At 39.3% G+C, this 13,201-nt stretch overlaps 2 protein-coding genes across 3 annotated transcripts in view; both read left to right on the top strand.

Moving 5' to 3' along the window:
• TBC1D23 (TBC1 domain family member 23) overlaps window positions 1-6,331 on the top strand; it is a 57,710-nt gene extending 51,379 nt beyond the window's left edge. For both annotated transcript variants that reach the window (XM_030583040.1, XM_030583031.1), the window contains 3 exons: window positions 1,297-1,432; window positions 2,609-2,803; window positions 4,560-6,331. In XM_030583040.1, the coding sequence (XP_030438900.1) occupies window positions 1,297-1,432; window positions 2,609-2,803; window positions 4,560-4,641 (413 nt within the window). In that variant the 3' untranslated portion in view covers window positions 4,642-6,331. The remainder of the gene's footprint in view (window positions 1-1,296; window positions 1,433-2,608; window positions 2,804-4,559) is intronic.
• Window positions 6,332-12,417: 6,086 nt separating this feature from the next.
• NIT2 (nitrilase family member 2) overlaps window positions 12,418-13,201 on the top strand; it is a 29,867-nt gene continuing 29,083 nt past the window's right edge. Inside the window, 2 exon segments of the mRNA XM_030583016.1 lie at window positions 12,418-12,459; window positions 12,461-12,497. Coding sequence (XP_030438876.1) covers window positions 12,418-12,459; window positions 12,461-12,497 — 79 coding nt within the window.

Here is a 13,201-nt window from a genome sequence, read left to right as displayed (position 1 = left end):
ACAATCTCTACCCTGAAGAGTGGTTTCCCCCATCCCCCTTTAACTGCCAACTCTGCAAATTCACCTAGGGGATCTGACAGTCAAACTGCATTCTCTTTTTCACTCATTGTTCTAAAGGTCTTGCAAGCCAACATCTGTCATCACTTACACCCATGCAACACTGTTAACCTCCACTGAGGTTAAACACTTTGGCCTGCAGTACCTTGTATTACTGGTGATAATGAGCAAGAAGAAAAAAATCCAATTTGATTGTCAGATCCTAGGTTGTCTATTTGGCTGGCAGTTAGGCTGTGTGTATACTGCTCTGCAGTTTGGACAAGGAGGGTGTGAATAGCAGTGCACACCGGAGTGCTGTGCTGTAACTCCTCTGCGTGGACACTGCAGTCACAAACTAAAAGGTTTATAGTTCACATTAATGGATATTCAACAGAACTACATGTTCCTTAGATGCATACCGACTGTATCACTGATTGATTATCATTGAGTGCTGTAATCACATACCTGCCACCAGGACGGGCACAAGCTTTTCCACTGTCAGTTCAGTAAATTCTGTCAGTGTGTTCTTGTCCCCCAGAAAAACCTCTTTCCACACTTAACTTTCACAAGTTGTTTGCAAATATTTCTGCCATTTCCATTTGAGGATGCGATGTTACCGACTAGAGTGTATACAATGGATATGATCAGGTAATTTAGGTCCACAATAAGGCTTTGTCTATAGTACTTATATATATTTTTAATAAAAAGTAACAATTAGCTTTTTGGATTTTTTAAAATTTAACATTCTTTTTTTAAAACAAATACTGCAGTATGAGCAAAACCAACATTGCACAAATATATTGTGCTAGTGCAGAAGAACAAGAAAAGTGAAACTATTTTCAGTGCAGTTACACTGGATTTACAACGGTGTAATTGAGAGCAGAATTTGTCCCATGGCTTCTAACTTCAATGCCCCTTCTTAAAATACTGCCTTTTTAGATGTGGATGTGCATAGCTACAACTCAGAATGTTTATTTCAAAGCAATTTAAACTAGGGCGTGCAAAAATAGCTTTGAAAAGGGAGTAATTAAAAAAATGGAGGTGAGAACTCAAATGTGGATGCAAGATGGTTGGATTTAGTAGATAATGGGTTCCTGACACTTTTGTGGTTTACATCAAATGTATTGTTTGGAATTCTTCAGTGTTCTAATTGGGATATGAAACTTAATTATTTTTATTTTTAATAAGCAGTAACGTAAACATTAAAGAGTTGACAGATGTTCTGTCTGTGTAAAAGTTATTTTTTCCTCTTCTATATAGATGAAATTGATAGTTCCTCGATGTCAGATGATGATCGAAAAGAGGTAGTCAACATTCACACATGGATAAATAAACCAGATGTGAAGCATCATTTCCCCTGTAATGAAGTGAAAGAAAATGGACACATGTTTCCTAGGTACTAAAGAATTGTTTGTTCTTGAGTATGAAAAGCTATATGAAAAAGCTAGTGGTGGTGTTATATTGTGTCTGGATAATGTCTATAATGAACAATAAGCGTCTGAGCCACTAAGTAACTAAGAGCTGTAGTATTTATTATTTGTATTGTCACAGTGCCTAGGAGCCCTTGTCATTGTGCTAGGTGCTGTACAAATATGCTCCTTGACTATTTCTACAGCATGTGTACAGAATTTTACTGCTAAAAGAATAGTACTAACTCCTTGGCAAAACAAGTTGTTTCAGAAACTACTCTCAATAAGTTTGGGTTTATTTTCAGCATCAGGGCCCCAAATGTCCAAAGTGTGGCTCCACTCTTTCCTTGTCAATATCTGCGCAAGAATGTATTGCAGAGGTACTTCTACCTCTAAATCAGGACACAATTTCAGTGACCTTTTTATCTGATCGGTAGGAGGTACTGGAGCATGATGCATAGTGCATCTTCCCGTAGTTGACCCGAAGCGTGTGACTGTAGAGACCTAACAAACTTGGGCTGTAGTGTAAAGCATGGTGTCCTTTGCTCAAAACACTAAGTTGCTTAAAGTTGTGTTTTGCTCTTATTTAGAGAGACAGAAAACTATTTTATATTTTTATTAAAAAGAATCTGGTGGAAGATAAAACTTTAGAATTTGACCAGAGACTGCAATCAGTGTTTCACTGTTGCATTTTATCATAGTTCCAAAGAACTAAACATTTACATCACTGGAAAAGCTCATCCAGGAAAAAAAAAAAAACACGCTTTTCTAAAAATTTTACCTAGGATGATAAAGCCCAAAAGCTGCAAATACTTGTGCATGTACGTAGGATGCTGGATCAGGACCTTTGGGTTGGCTCCCTGTGAGATATACATGTTAGCTATTAGTTCCTGTGCAGTGTCAGTGTTCTTGACAAGCTATATGGTTTTGCTATGTGCTATTAAACAGCTGCCGTGTTTGACTTTGGAAGTGCTTGCATTTCAGTTCTGAGAGAAGTTTGTAAAGTGTTTAGGAGTTCTGAATTAAATATGCTACATAAATATAAAACTGTTGGAATTTAAAACTGTGTGTTAGCTAGCTCAGAGTGAGAGTTATCTTTAATATTGAACTTTCTATATATTTGACCCTTACTTCATTTGTTGCTAAATTTTCTTTTTTTAAAGTCATCTCTTAGTAACTGCAACACACATGTACTGTTTGAGGGAGATTCCATCACGAAGGGGATTGGCTTACATACAGTCTCGTCAGGCCCTAAACTCTGTAGTTAAAATTACATCCAAGAAGAAACACCCAGAACTAATCACTTTTAAATATGGAAACAGCAGTACTTCGGGCATAGAAATTTTGGCAGTTGAAAGGTAAGAATGTTTCTCAAATACGAACTGATCACAAAACAAAGGACCTCATCCTGCAAAGTAGTGTGAGATATTACTTCCTTTGATATCAGTTGATATCAGAGGCACTTAGCACTTCCAGAAACAGGCCCAATGCTAACACTTTGTTTTTAATAGCTGTAATGTCCTGACATGAATCAGGATACGCAGCAGATCTGCAGTGTCTCTCAAGGAATACTGAGTTTGTGGATTTTAGAGGGAAAAAAAGTACTTATTGTACCCTGATTGGTCTAATAATTTGTAAGATCATTCATGTAGAGAAATGTCTCCTCCACCCGTACCTCTGTGTAAATGCCTCTGAAATAGTTTTTAAGTTAGCTTTTTATTTTTGAGTACTCCTTTTGGTAACCATTTTACTGGAAAGTGTCCTCTTAATAATGGGTCTATGTAAGAGGTTATATTCAAGTTTCTATCCTGCTACAAGAGCCCCAAATCTATCATCTGGAAAAGCACCAGACATTCTTCATCACTAAGATGTTGATGTTGGTTTATCATTTTGAGAGAGGGCAGGGAGGGCATACATAGCCTCCAAAGCAAGAGAAGTATTTTGGGCTTTGGGCTTGCTTCTTTTTTTCACTACAATGTATAGTTTCTCTTAGATTTCTGTGCGTGTGTATGTGTGTGAAGTGCTAGTATTTAAAAGCATTAAAGTGAAGGATTTTTTTTTTGTTTTAATAAAGAAGGCTCATGATTAACAAACAGATGTTACCTGGTGATTGTAAATAATGGATTCCAGATTCTTGAAAGTCTGATTTTCCCAACCATAAAGAGTCCGATCCAAAGTCTGTTGACTTCAGTGGACTTGGGATCAGACCCAAAATAATTGTCTTCAGAATAAAATTAACCTAAGGATATCTGTAAAGTCTGTGTTCTACAAGACATTCACTTGAGAGTTATAAATATATTTAAAAAACTGGTCCCTAGGGGATTGGACAGCTGAGAATTAAGTAATATGATATAGAGCCTTTAACCTGAAGATTGCTGGTGAAAATCTGTTCTATATCAATTTTTATAGTGGACTCATCACTTAAATACAAAGCATCTTCCAATAGTGCATTAAGTAACTTGACTAACATATGTCACAGGTTAGTTGTTCTCTCATCCTCTCCCTGGGAGAGAAGCATGTACAGTGAAGCATCTTGTTTTGGAAGGGTTTTATACCCAGATCAGTAGTGTCTAAAAGTTACTATCATCTGATGCCTGTTTGGGTATCCTGTGTGAAATGCGTTTGGTGGTATTGGTCAAGTTCCCAGCAGTAAGTTGTCCATACCACAAAAAACGCCACCACACATGGCACTAATTCACTAGTTCATTGGCAGCTTCCGTACAGTGAGCAAGAACTGAATGGTAAGCATGGAAAATGAACTATTCTCTTGTCCATAAAAGTCTCTCCAGATTAGGATTGATATGCATTGATGGAGTAATGTATGGAGAAATCTTGCCCTGCTGTTGCCCATTCTGTACCTTTCTATGAATAAATCAAGGTCTCCAGGGTTCTCAACCAAATACTTTTCATCAGCATTGAATTCACATGAAGAAAATTTTCCTTTATTCCAACTATGAAGGATATTACTGTTTACCCAATAGTTTTACATTTTAAAAGGGGATTTTTCCCAAATGTTACTGAGACAAAGCTAGAGGATGAATTCAGACATCAGTTTTTATGAGTGGCATGGAAAGTTGGCACAATGTATTAATGATGGTCCTTTTTCTTTTAAAGGTATTTGATTCCAAATGCAGGTGATGCTACCAAAGCCATAAAACAACAGATCATGAAAGTTCTGGACGCGTTGGAGAACTAATAACAAAAAACTTTTAAGATAATGATTTAAAAAAAAAAAGAGGCAGCCAAGATACTGTATGTGGACACAAAATGACTGCTTTCCAACTGAATACTAACCTAAGAGAACATCTCCGTTTGCTGATGGGAATGCCTGAGTAGCAGGCTTAAAATAGGGTAAATTATTAATTTCTCAGCAGGATTTGAATTTTTTTTTGTTTAATAATTTTGTTTTTTGCAAAGGTTGTTTATTATAAAGGTCAGGTTTTTTTAAAAGCAGCTTTAATGTAGCAGTTCAGTTGTGTAGAACTATATGAAGGGAATGCAGCTCTTTCAGGTATGGAAAAATAGTTGAAGTGTCGTAAGTAAACTTGAGAATTAGAATTAAAAAATGTCTAAAGCCTAATGCCTGTAAATTTGATTTTGCCTACTGGTAGTATCAAGTATTGTTATCAATCCTTAGGTTTGAAAACAGAAGAGACAAAAGCTCAGTAATACAACTTACTCCTCTCAAAATGATTGGAACCCAATTCAATCAATCTTCAACTCCAGGGGATTGAAAAATGCAAACCATACTGTGGAGGAGGGAAAAAAAGTTATTGTTTTTTGTTTGTTTTTTTTAAAACCTAGTATACACTATCAGGTAAAATAATTTGAATGGTTAAATGACTGTTTTTAAATACTAGACTGAACTGTATACAATAAGAAAAAAATTACCAGTTTGTAATTATGCAAATTAAATGTTTCCTGGGTTGAGGCAGTGTTACTATTGTAGTACAAATGCATGAGTGCTTTTGAGCAACTGAAATTGGAATTCATGCTTCACGTGACATATTACCAGGTGAAAGTGATTTGTCTGCCTCCATCAAAAGTGAAATATCTAATAAAATATGTTATTTGGTCTGTCATTTCAAAGCCCTTCAGTTCAGCACAGATGGATTTGTACTAACTTGAAGGTGTGTTCTGCCTCAAGACTAACGCACGCAAATAAAGCAAAGTGGTCAAAGCACTGAATATCTATGATAACTATTTGGTACTTTCAAGGCCATATGGATTTTTCCTTTGAATAACATTTTAAATTCTTTAATGCCAGAGAACAGACAACTATTCTGGCAGCTTTCAGATTTGATCTGAAATAGCTTTCGCTAATCTGTAGCTTTCGGATTTGATCTAAATTTGGTTCTCAAGTTAGCAAGCCAATCCTGGAATGCATTTATGGCCATGGAGTAGTTTCTGTGCATGCTGATGCTGAAATTAACAAAAACTTTGGAATGATGATTATGGGAATCAGCTGTACTGTGTGGAAACCGCTTAGTATTTACAGTTAATAAAAAGTAAAATGGATGTATCATAAAGAAATAAATGAAACCGACCTTTATAAAAACCAGCTATTTTAAGTTATTTTAGTAGGAATCAAGCTAAGGCACCTTAATTCTGGAACAAATTCCCTTTTTTAAAATATCTGAATAAACACCAATAGAACTTGAACTATTGAAAGTATTTGCATGAAATTGCACCTGGCCCAATGCTCCTGTATTTATAGTTCTGCCCTGCAGCTGTTGTATTACAGTCCCCCCTTCCTATTCTCTGAAGAGCCTCTGACTCTGTGTCTACTTCAGCAATGAGATTTTTTTTCATAATGTTAATGTAAAGATGTTTGTGTTACTGTTTATAACTACAGTTGTAAATAAACCAGTACAATTTGAACATAACTTGTTCTAACAGAAGGCATTTAATTTTGCACTGTTTGATTTCTGTTGGCCTAACTATAGTTTTTCTAAAAGTAACATGTTTTAGTGTGTGTGTGTGGGGGGAGGGGAGGGGTGTGAAATAGATATTTAAAGTGAGAAAAGTAGTTGGCTACAGTTCACAGGCAGCTGGTATGAATTTTTTTTTTAGGTACTTATGTTTGCTTTTGAAACACTTTCATAGGTCAAATGAAATATAACAGTAGAAAATAGACAAAGCTACATTTTGTCAGTAATATATGTACAAATATATGGTTCACCTATCATTAAAATCCATTCTGTTAATTTTATTGGCTGACCGTGGTCAACACTGCAGGGATCAGAGCTTATATTTTGAACTTTGCTGTTTTATAAATGAACAAATGGTAGAATAATTCAAAAGCTGATTACAAAGCATTCCTAATTCTATCATATTTTTGTTATGAAAAATATTGACAGCATATTAATATATGACAATTTTTGCTCACTATTAGTGGGAGGAGAGAAAAAATAATTTTGCATTATATTACTGACTTGGGAAGTCAGGGTATAATTGTTTCACAAGCAGCTGAAGTATTTCTAATATCTTGAAGAATCCAGCTATTCATAGTGAAAATCACATTCTATTTTAAAATAACACTTAGCCATGCTTATCTCAAACATAGGAGGAAGGTAATATACACTGCTTAATTAGCAGCAATGTACATTCTTTTAGCTAACTAGTACAGTAACTCTGCATTAAAACTTACGTTTATCTCTGTAGGTCAAACATCACCAATATTATGGAATTCATAATTCATGCCACCAAAAGGGATGATAAAAAAACTAACCATTTCTGAGATAATTCATAGATTGCTTGCAGGCCTCTTATCCTACAGAATTATATAAGACAATCTATGAAAAAGATTTTCAGTATCTTTTTTTTTTTTTTTTTTTTTTTTTTTTGTATCTCACAAAGTAATTATCCACAATTGGAGGAGGAGACTTTGTAATTCATATTACTAGCCTGCATTTTTTTAATATAAAGTAGCTACACAGCAGTTTTTTGCTAAACAACTAATCCAATTACAGTGTAGAGTGTAATATAAATAGGAAGGATATATTAGAAGATTCAGCATGTTACCCATTTTATCTTCCCTCTCTGTCTTCCTCTTATTTCTTTTTATTATTCACTAGAAGGTTGCAGGATCCTGAATTACTGGAAAAATGTTTGTGTGTTGTCCTCAGCGTTTCTGGATGTAAAATGGAAGCTGCTACTGCCATTTTTGAGGAATTCTTTTTCATTTAACTCTCTTTGGATAATGGTCTAAGGTCTCCAGCCCAATCCTGAATGTCTACACTGCAGTTAAATAGCCTCTTATCCCAAGCCCCATGAGCCAGAGTCAACTGACATGGGCCAGCTGTGGGATTTCAGTTGTAGAGTAGACGTTGTAAGCACATGTTTCCATTTCTTAATTAATAAACCAATGCGACTAATTATATGTAAATTGAAGCATGTTCATAAGGATTTGCAGAGGGCCTTTATTGCTCATTCTTATTTCTAATATCTGTGGAGATAATACCTTCTTAATTGCATTGTCCTCTTTAGATTTAATAAGTTATTTCCTGCTCTTTCAGTTTAGCTTCTGTTATAAGCAAATACCATTCCACTACTGTAACCTGCTCCTCAACAGTATTGATTTTTACCAAATATGATTTTAAAATTTATTTTCCGAAGTACTGAGACACACATGTAACTTACCTGTTTTAGTGTAGAGATTCTATTAAATTGCATAGAGAATTTGCCCTTTAAAAATATACCTTCTGTGTACGACTAACTTGTGCTGTTGTGGAAAACAGTACCCAAAAAACAGCCTTCAAGCCTTGTGAGTTCAACTTTTAAGAGACTATTTTCAGTTTTTCTGGCATTGCAGTATTACAAAACTATAACGTCCAAAACTTACTGAATTTTTGATCTATAGATTTGACTATTTTTAGTGTTTTTCCTAGGAGTCTTCCTAACAGGTATGTTTCCCATGCCACCGAGCCTCCCAATTCTCTTTGCTAAGGCTGTCTCTCCAATATTTCTACTTCAAGTCTGAGCTGTGGCACCATCTCTGTTTCATATCAGGTTGTCAACTGTGCTGAATTATGAGGTGCTTTTGTGAGCTGAATAAATGTCATTAGGATGAAAATCAAACATCTTTTCCATTTACACCATGTCTAGGTTAGCAGGAGTTAAAGGCATATTTGTACTTTAACATACTGCACCATAAATGCCCCCTGTTCAAATGCATCTTTAGTAGGTTTGTAATTTTTAGAAAAAGTGATAAGTATGAGAGTTAAGTAATTCATTATTTATGCAAAATAACTGTAGTGCGTCTAAATATCTAAACAAGGGTGTTGCATACTTCTTAGTTGGTGTAGGCCAAGCTTATTGCACAGAACAGTGCTCCATGTGTCCCTAATAGTTTGTTCGTTAAAGAAATGGTAGGTAACAGACACCATCCTTTTAACTGTTCGCTATAATTGGAACCTTGACTGAAATTATCCAGATGGAAGAAAAACTTCCAAAAAATATTAAGAATAGGAAATGAAGGTGAAGGGGCATTAGACATGCAAAGTAGAACTCTGAGTGTGAAGGTCAACCAAAAGTAATCTAGTTGGCAGTCTGTAGAACCAGATCATTCGAAAACTATATTTAGGGGAAGTCCTCCTTTGTAAAGGAAGAATGGGATATGGTGATGTTTATGGACATCACTAGCCATCACTGTTCACGAGAACCTGGCTATATAAAACCTGATCTCCAGTGAATAAGCCTTGGGCCTTAAGCATTCCATGGTGGGTACCTGGAGCTGCAAATGTAAAGTCACAATACACAGACTATCACAGCAGAGAGCTAAGGGCCCAGATTCACAGCTACCATGTGTGAGGTGACTTTGGCCTGAGTTGTTTTCTCAGATCCTCATCTGCCTCATTGATGTATTTTAAATACGAAGAACAAGTAAATCAAGGAGTTCAATCGTTTAGGTGCACATTTGTTAAATTATATTAAAATAAACTGAAAGCCAAACTGCATTATATAAGAAAATAGTATTTAAGAGAATGGAAAGCTTAAAATATCAAAGATGGTCACGTAGACACCCTGGTGGTGGCCAGTGCTGTTTTCTCAGTTTTAGAGTGACAAGATGATAACTTCAAAATAGCGGGAACGCTGCAGGGGAGCGCCTTTTCAATTGTTATACTCACTGCGTCTGGGTCTTCGGCAGCATTTTGGCAGTGGATAATAAATCTTGCTGCCAAAGAAAGAAGTACCCACTGCCAAAATGCAGCTGAAGACCGTCAGTGACTGAAGGACCCGCCTGCCGAAGGCATGGATGTGCCACGTGAGTGTAACAATTGAAAAGGCGCTCCCCTGCCTCTCTCCGCTGCCTAAGCAGAAAAAATAAAAACAGGCCGCTGTGCCTGAAACAAAATATCAGGACAAATGGCATCCTGATCGTGCTTCGATCGGGACACAAGACAAACTGCTTAATATCGGGACAGTCCTGATTTTATCAGGACGTCTGGTCACCCTACCCCGGTTTTCCCGTGCTTGGCTCTATCATAGCAGTGCTCTGAGGGTCTGAACTAATCTCTCTCTGCCTTAGTCCCAAGTGGGCTGGGACAGTTCTCTATACTCTTGTCTGGAACGTTTCAAAGTGCTTGTTACTCTACAGTGCTTCTTCTATGGCTACTTCCCATGTGGTCGATTTCATATTTGAAGGTGGGAGTGGGCAGCAGTCCAGGCTGGTTGCAGGCTAGGGGAGTGAAGTGAGGTAGCTTCCAGGAGGTCGGCGGGTTGTGGGAGAGCATGTTGCTGTTGTCCTTGCCCTCACGAAAGGATGTGCCTGCGCTCACAGGTGTCCTGCCCTGCACCAACTCCCCATCCCTATGAGGCGCACACAGGGCCGTCCTTAGGCATAGGCAACATAGGCAGCTGCATAGGGCACCTGAAAATTTGGGGCACCACTGGGTCTTAGTGTCCACCCTCTTGTTTTCCTATCCCTGTTCTGACCCTTCCTGCAGGCTCCCACAGATGGCTACTCTAGCCTGGTGAGTCTTCCTTGGGAGGGAATCTAGTAGTTAAAAGTGAAAAAACCTCCAGCCTGCCAGACCTATTAGCACAACATTGAAACGGTTAAAGAGACATTCAAGGGGTAATAAAGCCATTTAACAGGCATTTGCCAACCCCAAGGTATATACTGACAGGTTTCAGAGTGGTAGTCCTGTTAGTCTGTATCAGCAAAAACAAGGACGAGTCCTTGTGTCACCTCAAAGACTAACAAATTATTTGGGCGTAAGCTTTTGTGGACTAGAACCCATTTCATCAGATGTCCACGAAAGCTTATGCCCAAATAAATTTTTATACTGTCAGTTTCTGACTTTACTGACAAAAACAGTTGTGCATTAATGTAATATTTACACAGAACGTGTCAGTCTACAGGACCTTAGTTTAAAATTTGCTTTAAAAATATTTCATTAGTGAGCTGGTGAAGATTATAAAATCACATTTCTAAAAAATGCTTGCATAGAGTTTTAGATGCACAATCATCTTTAGCCTTAAATGTGTGGATCTTCACACATAGTTTTGTAAATAAATCCTTCAAAAGACCTTCCTTATTTAAAATACACATTTTAATTACTATAGTTAAAAAAAAGTGCTTCCAAGTCTTCCTGTCCTTTCTGTCCATCCCTTCACCATCTCTCCCCCCACTCCCCACTGAAGAGAGCCCTTAAAGGGACAACAGTCCTTCCCTTCCAGATAGCTGGACAAAGAGTTCCCTTTCTTTACTTCTGACTATCCGACAAACTAGTTTTAAAAGAACCCTCCAGCAAAATCAGTGCCTTAGGCCACGTCTACACTACAGCATAAAATTGAAATTATTAAAACCGGTTTTATAAAACTGGTTTTATAAAATCAATTTTACGCGTCCACACTAGGGCACATTAATTCAGTGGTGTGCGTCCATGGTCCTAGGCTACCATCGATTTCCAGAGCAGTGCACTCTGGGTAGCTCAGTAAAAGAATGAGACCAATAACTTCAATTTCCGTCCACACTAACCCTAAATCGATATAGTAATATCGATTTTAGGGTTACTCCTCTCGTTGGGGAGGAGTACAGAAATCGATTTTAAGAGCCCTTAAAATTGATTTAAAGTGCCTTGTAGTGTAGACGGGTACAGTGTTAAATCAATTTAACGCTATTTAAATCGATTTAACGCTGTAGTGTGGACCAGGCCTTAGTAAGACAAAATCCTTGTTATACCTAAAATCTTTGGAAACATTTTTTTAAAGTTGGTGAAATTTCATAACCATGTCTCTTGTTATGGAGATCACACAAAGTAAATTACTGTTCCCTTTTTCTAAAAGCAATGAACATTGTTATGAACACACTAAATCTCTGATTAATTTAAAAGAATGTCTTTGTTTCAGTGAGTTAAATATGTAGTAATCTGGAATGCTGGCTTCAGATTTGAGTACATTTAAAATATAAATTCAACTTAGAAATACTGATGAAGAAAATGTAAAACAGAGAAGAGCTGCATCATTATATGTAATGTTTTATTCAGCAGGACAGCTGACTCACCCTTACTATGAAGTTTTTGCAAATAAATCTCTGACAAAGTTCAGGGCATATCAAAAAACCTGTGACTGACATTTTTTATTCTCAAATTTTAGTGCTTTTAATTAGGTACTTTCTTCATGTCCATTCTGCATGAGGGAGAGTGCATGGAAGTCTCTGCGGGGAACTGTGACTCTCCGCCACCATGAGGCAGGCTGGGCATCTCATTATCCTTTGCCGTCAAGTCCCTTCTCCCCCTCCCCCACCAGGCTGTGAGCTTGGGCTGCCATCCAGCATAGGGGCACCAGTTTAATAATATTGCCCAGGGCCCCATAAATCCTAAGGACGGCCCTAGGCGCACATAACAGGGCAGCCTCATACCCCACTTCTTCGCCCGCAACTCCTCGTTTCCAGAGCCGAGCGTGTGGCTGCGCTCAACAGAACTACAACTCCCAGCAGTCCCATGTGCGATCGCTTCCATTGCGCATGCGTCCCCCCGTGCGTCTATCAGCTGATGCCGCGTTGGCCTAGGACTGAGATGCTGCCCGCGCGAGGAGCCATGGCCAGTGAGTGACTCTGCCTCGTGCGGCCTGGGGGGCGGGCTGCGCCGCATCTGAGTGCGCGTGGGCGGGGAGAGGGGGTCTTCCAGAGCAGCTCGTATCCCGGAGGTGTCTGGGGGCTTCCAGCGTGTGCCTGTAATATCCACTGCCCTCCCCCCACGCCCCAGGGGCTGGGTTGCCTCTGGAGGGGGATGCATGTAAATCTGCCTGCTGCCCCCCAACCTCCTTCCCCCCATGGGGCTCCTGGCTGCCTGCTCCCCCTACAGCACCTCCTCCCCCAGCCTGCTGCCCCCCAACCACCTTCCCCCCATGGGGCTCCTGGCTTCCTGCTCCCGCCACAGTACCTCCCCCACAGCCTGCTGCCCCCCAACCTCCTTCCCCCCATGGGGCTCCTGGCTGCCTGCTCCCCCTACAGCACCTCCTCCCCCAGCCTGCTGCCCCCCAACCACCTTCCCCCCATGGGGCTCCTGGCTTCCTGCTCCCGCCACAGTACCTCCCCCACAGCCTGCTGCCCCCCAACCACCTTCCCCCCATGGGGCTCCTGGCTTCCTGCTCCCGCCACAGCACCTCTGCCTGCTGCCACCCAACCTCCTTTCCCTGGGGGGCTCCTGGCTTCCTGCTCCCCCACAGCACTCCCCACCCCTAGCCTACTGCCCCCAACCTAATTTCTCTCCCTTCTTCCCCCCCCCCGCGGCCATGGGGCTCCTGTT

This window comes from Gopherus evgoodei, chromosome 1, assembly GCF_007399415.2.
Source record: "Gopherus evgoodei ecotype Sinaloan lineage chromosome 1, rGopEvg1_v1.p, whole genome shotgun sequence".
NCBI classification, from domain to species: Eukaryota; Metazoa; Chordata; order Testudines; family Testudinidae; genus Gopherus; species Gopherus evgoodei.
The sequence above is the reverse complement of the archived record's forward strand: the minus strand, read 5'-3'. Positions and strand labels throughout refer to the sequence as shown.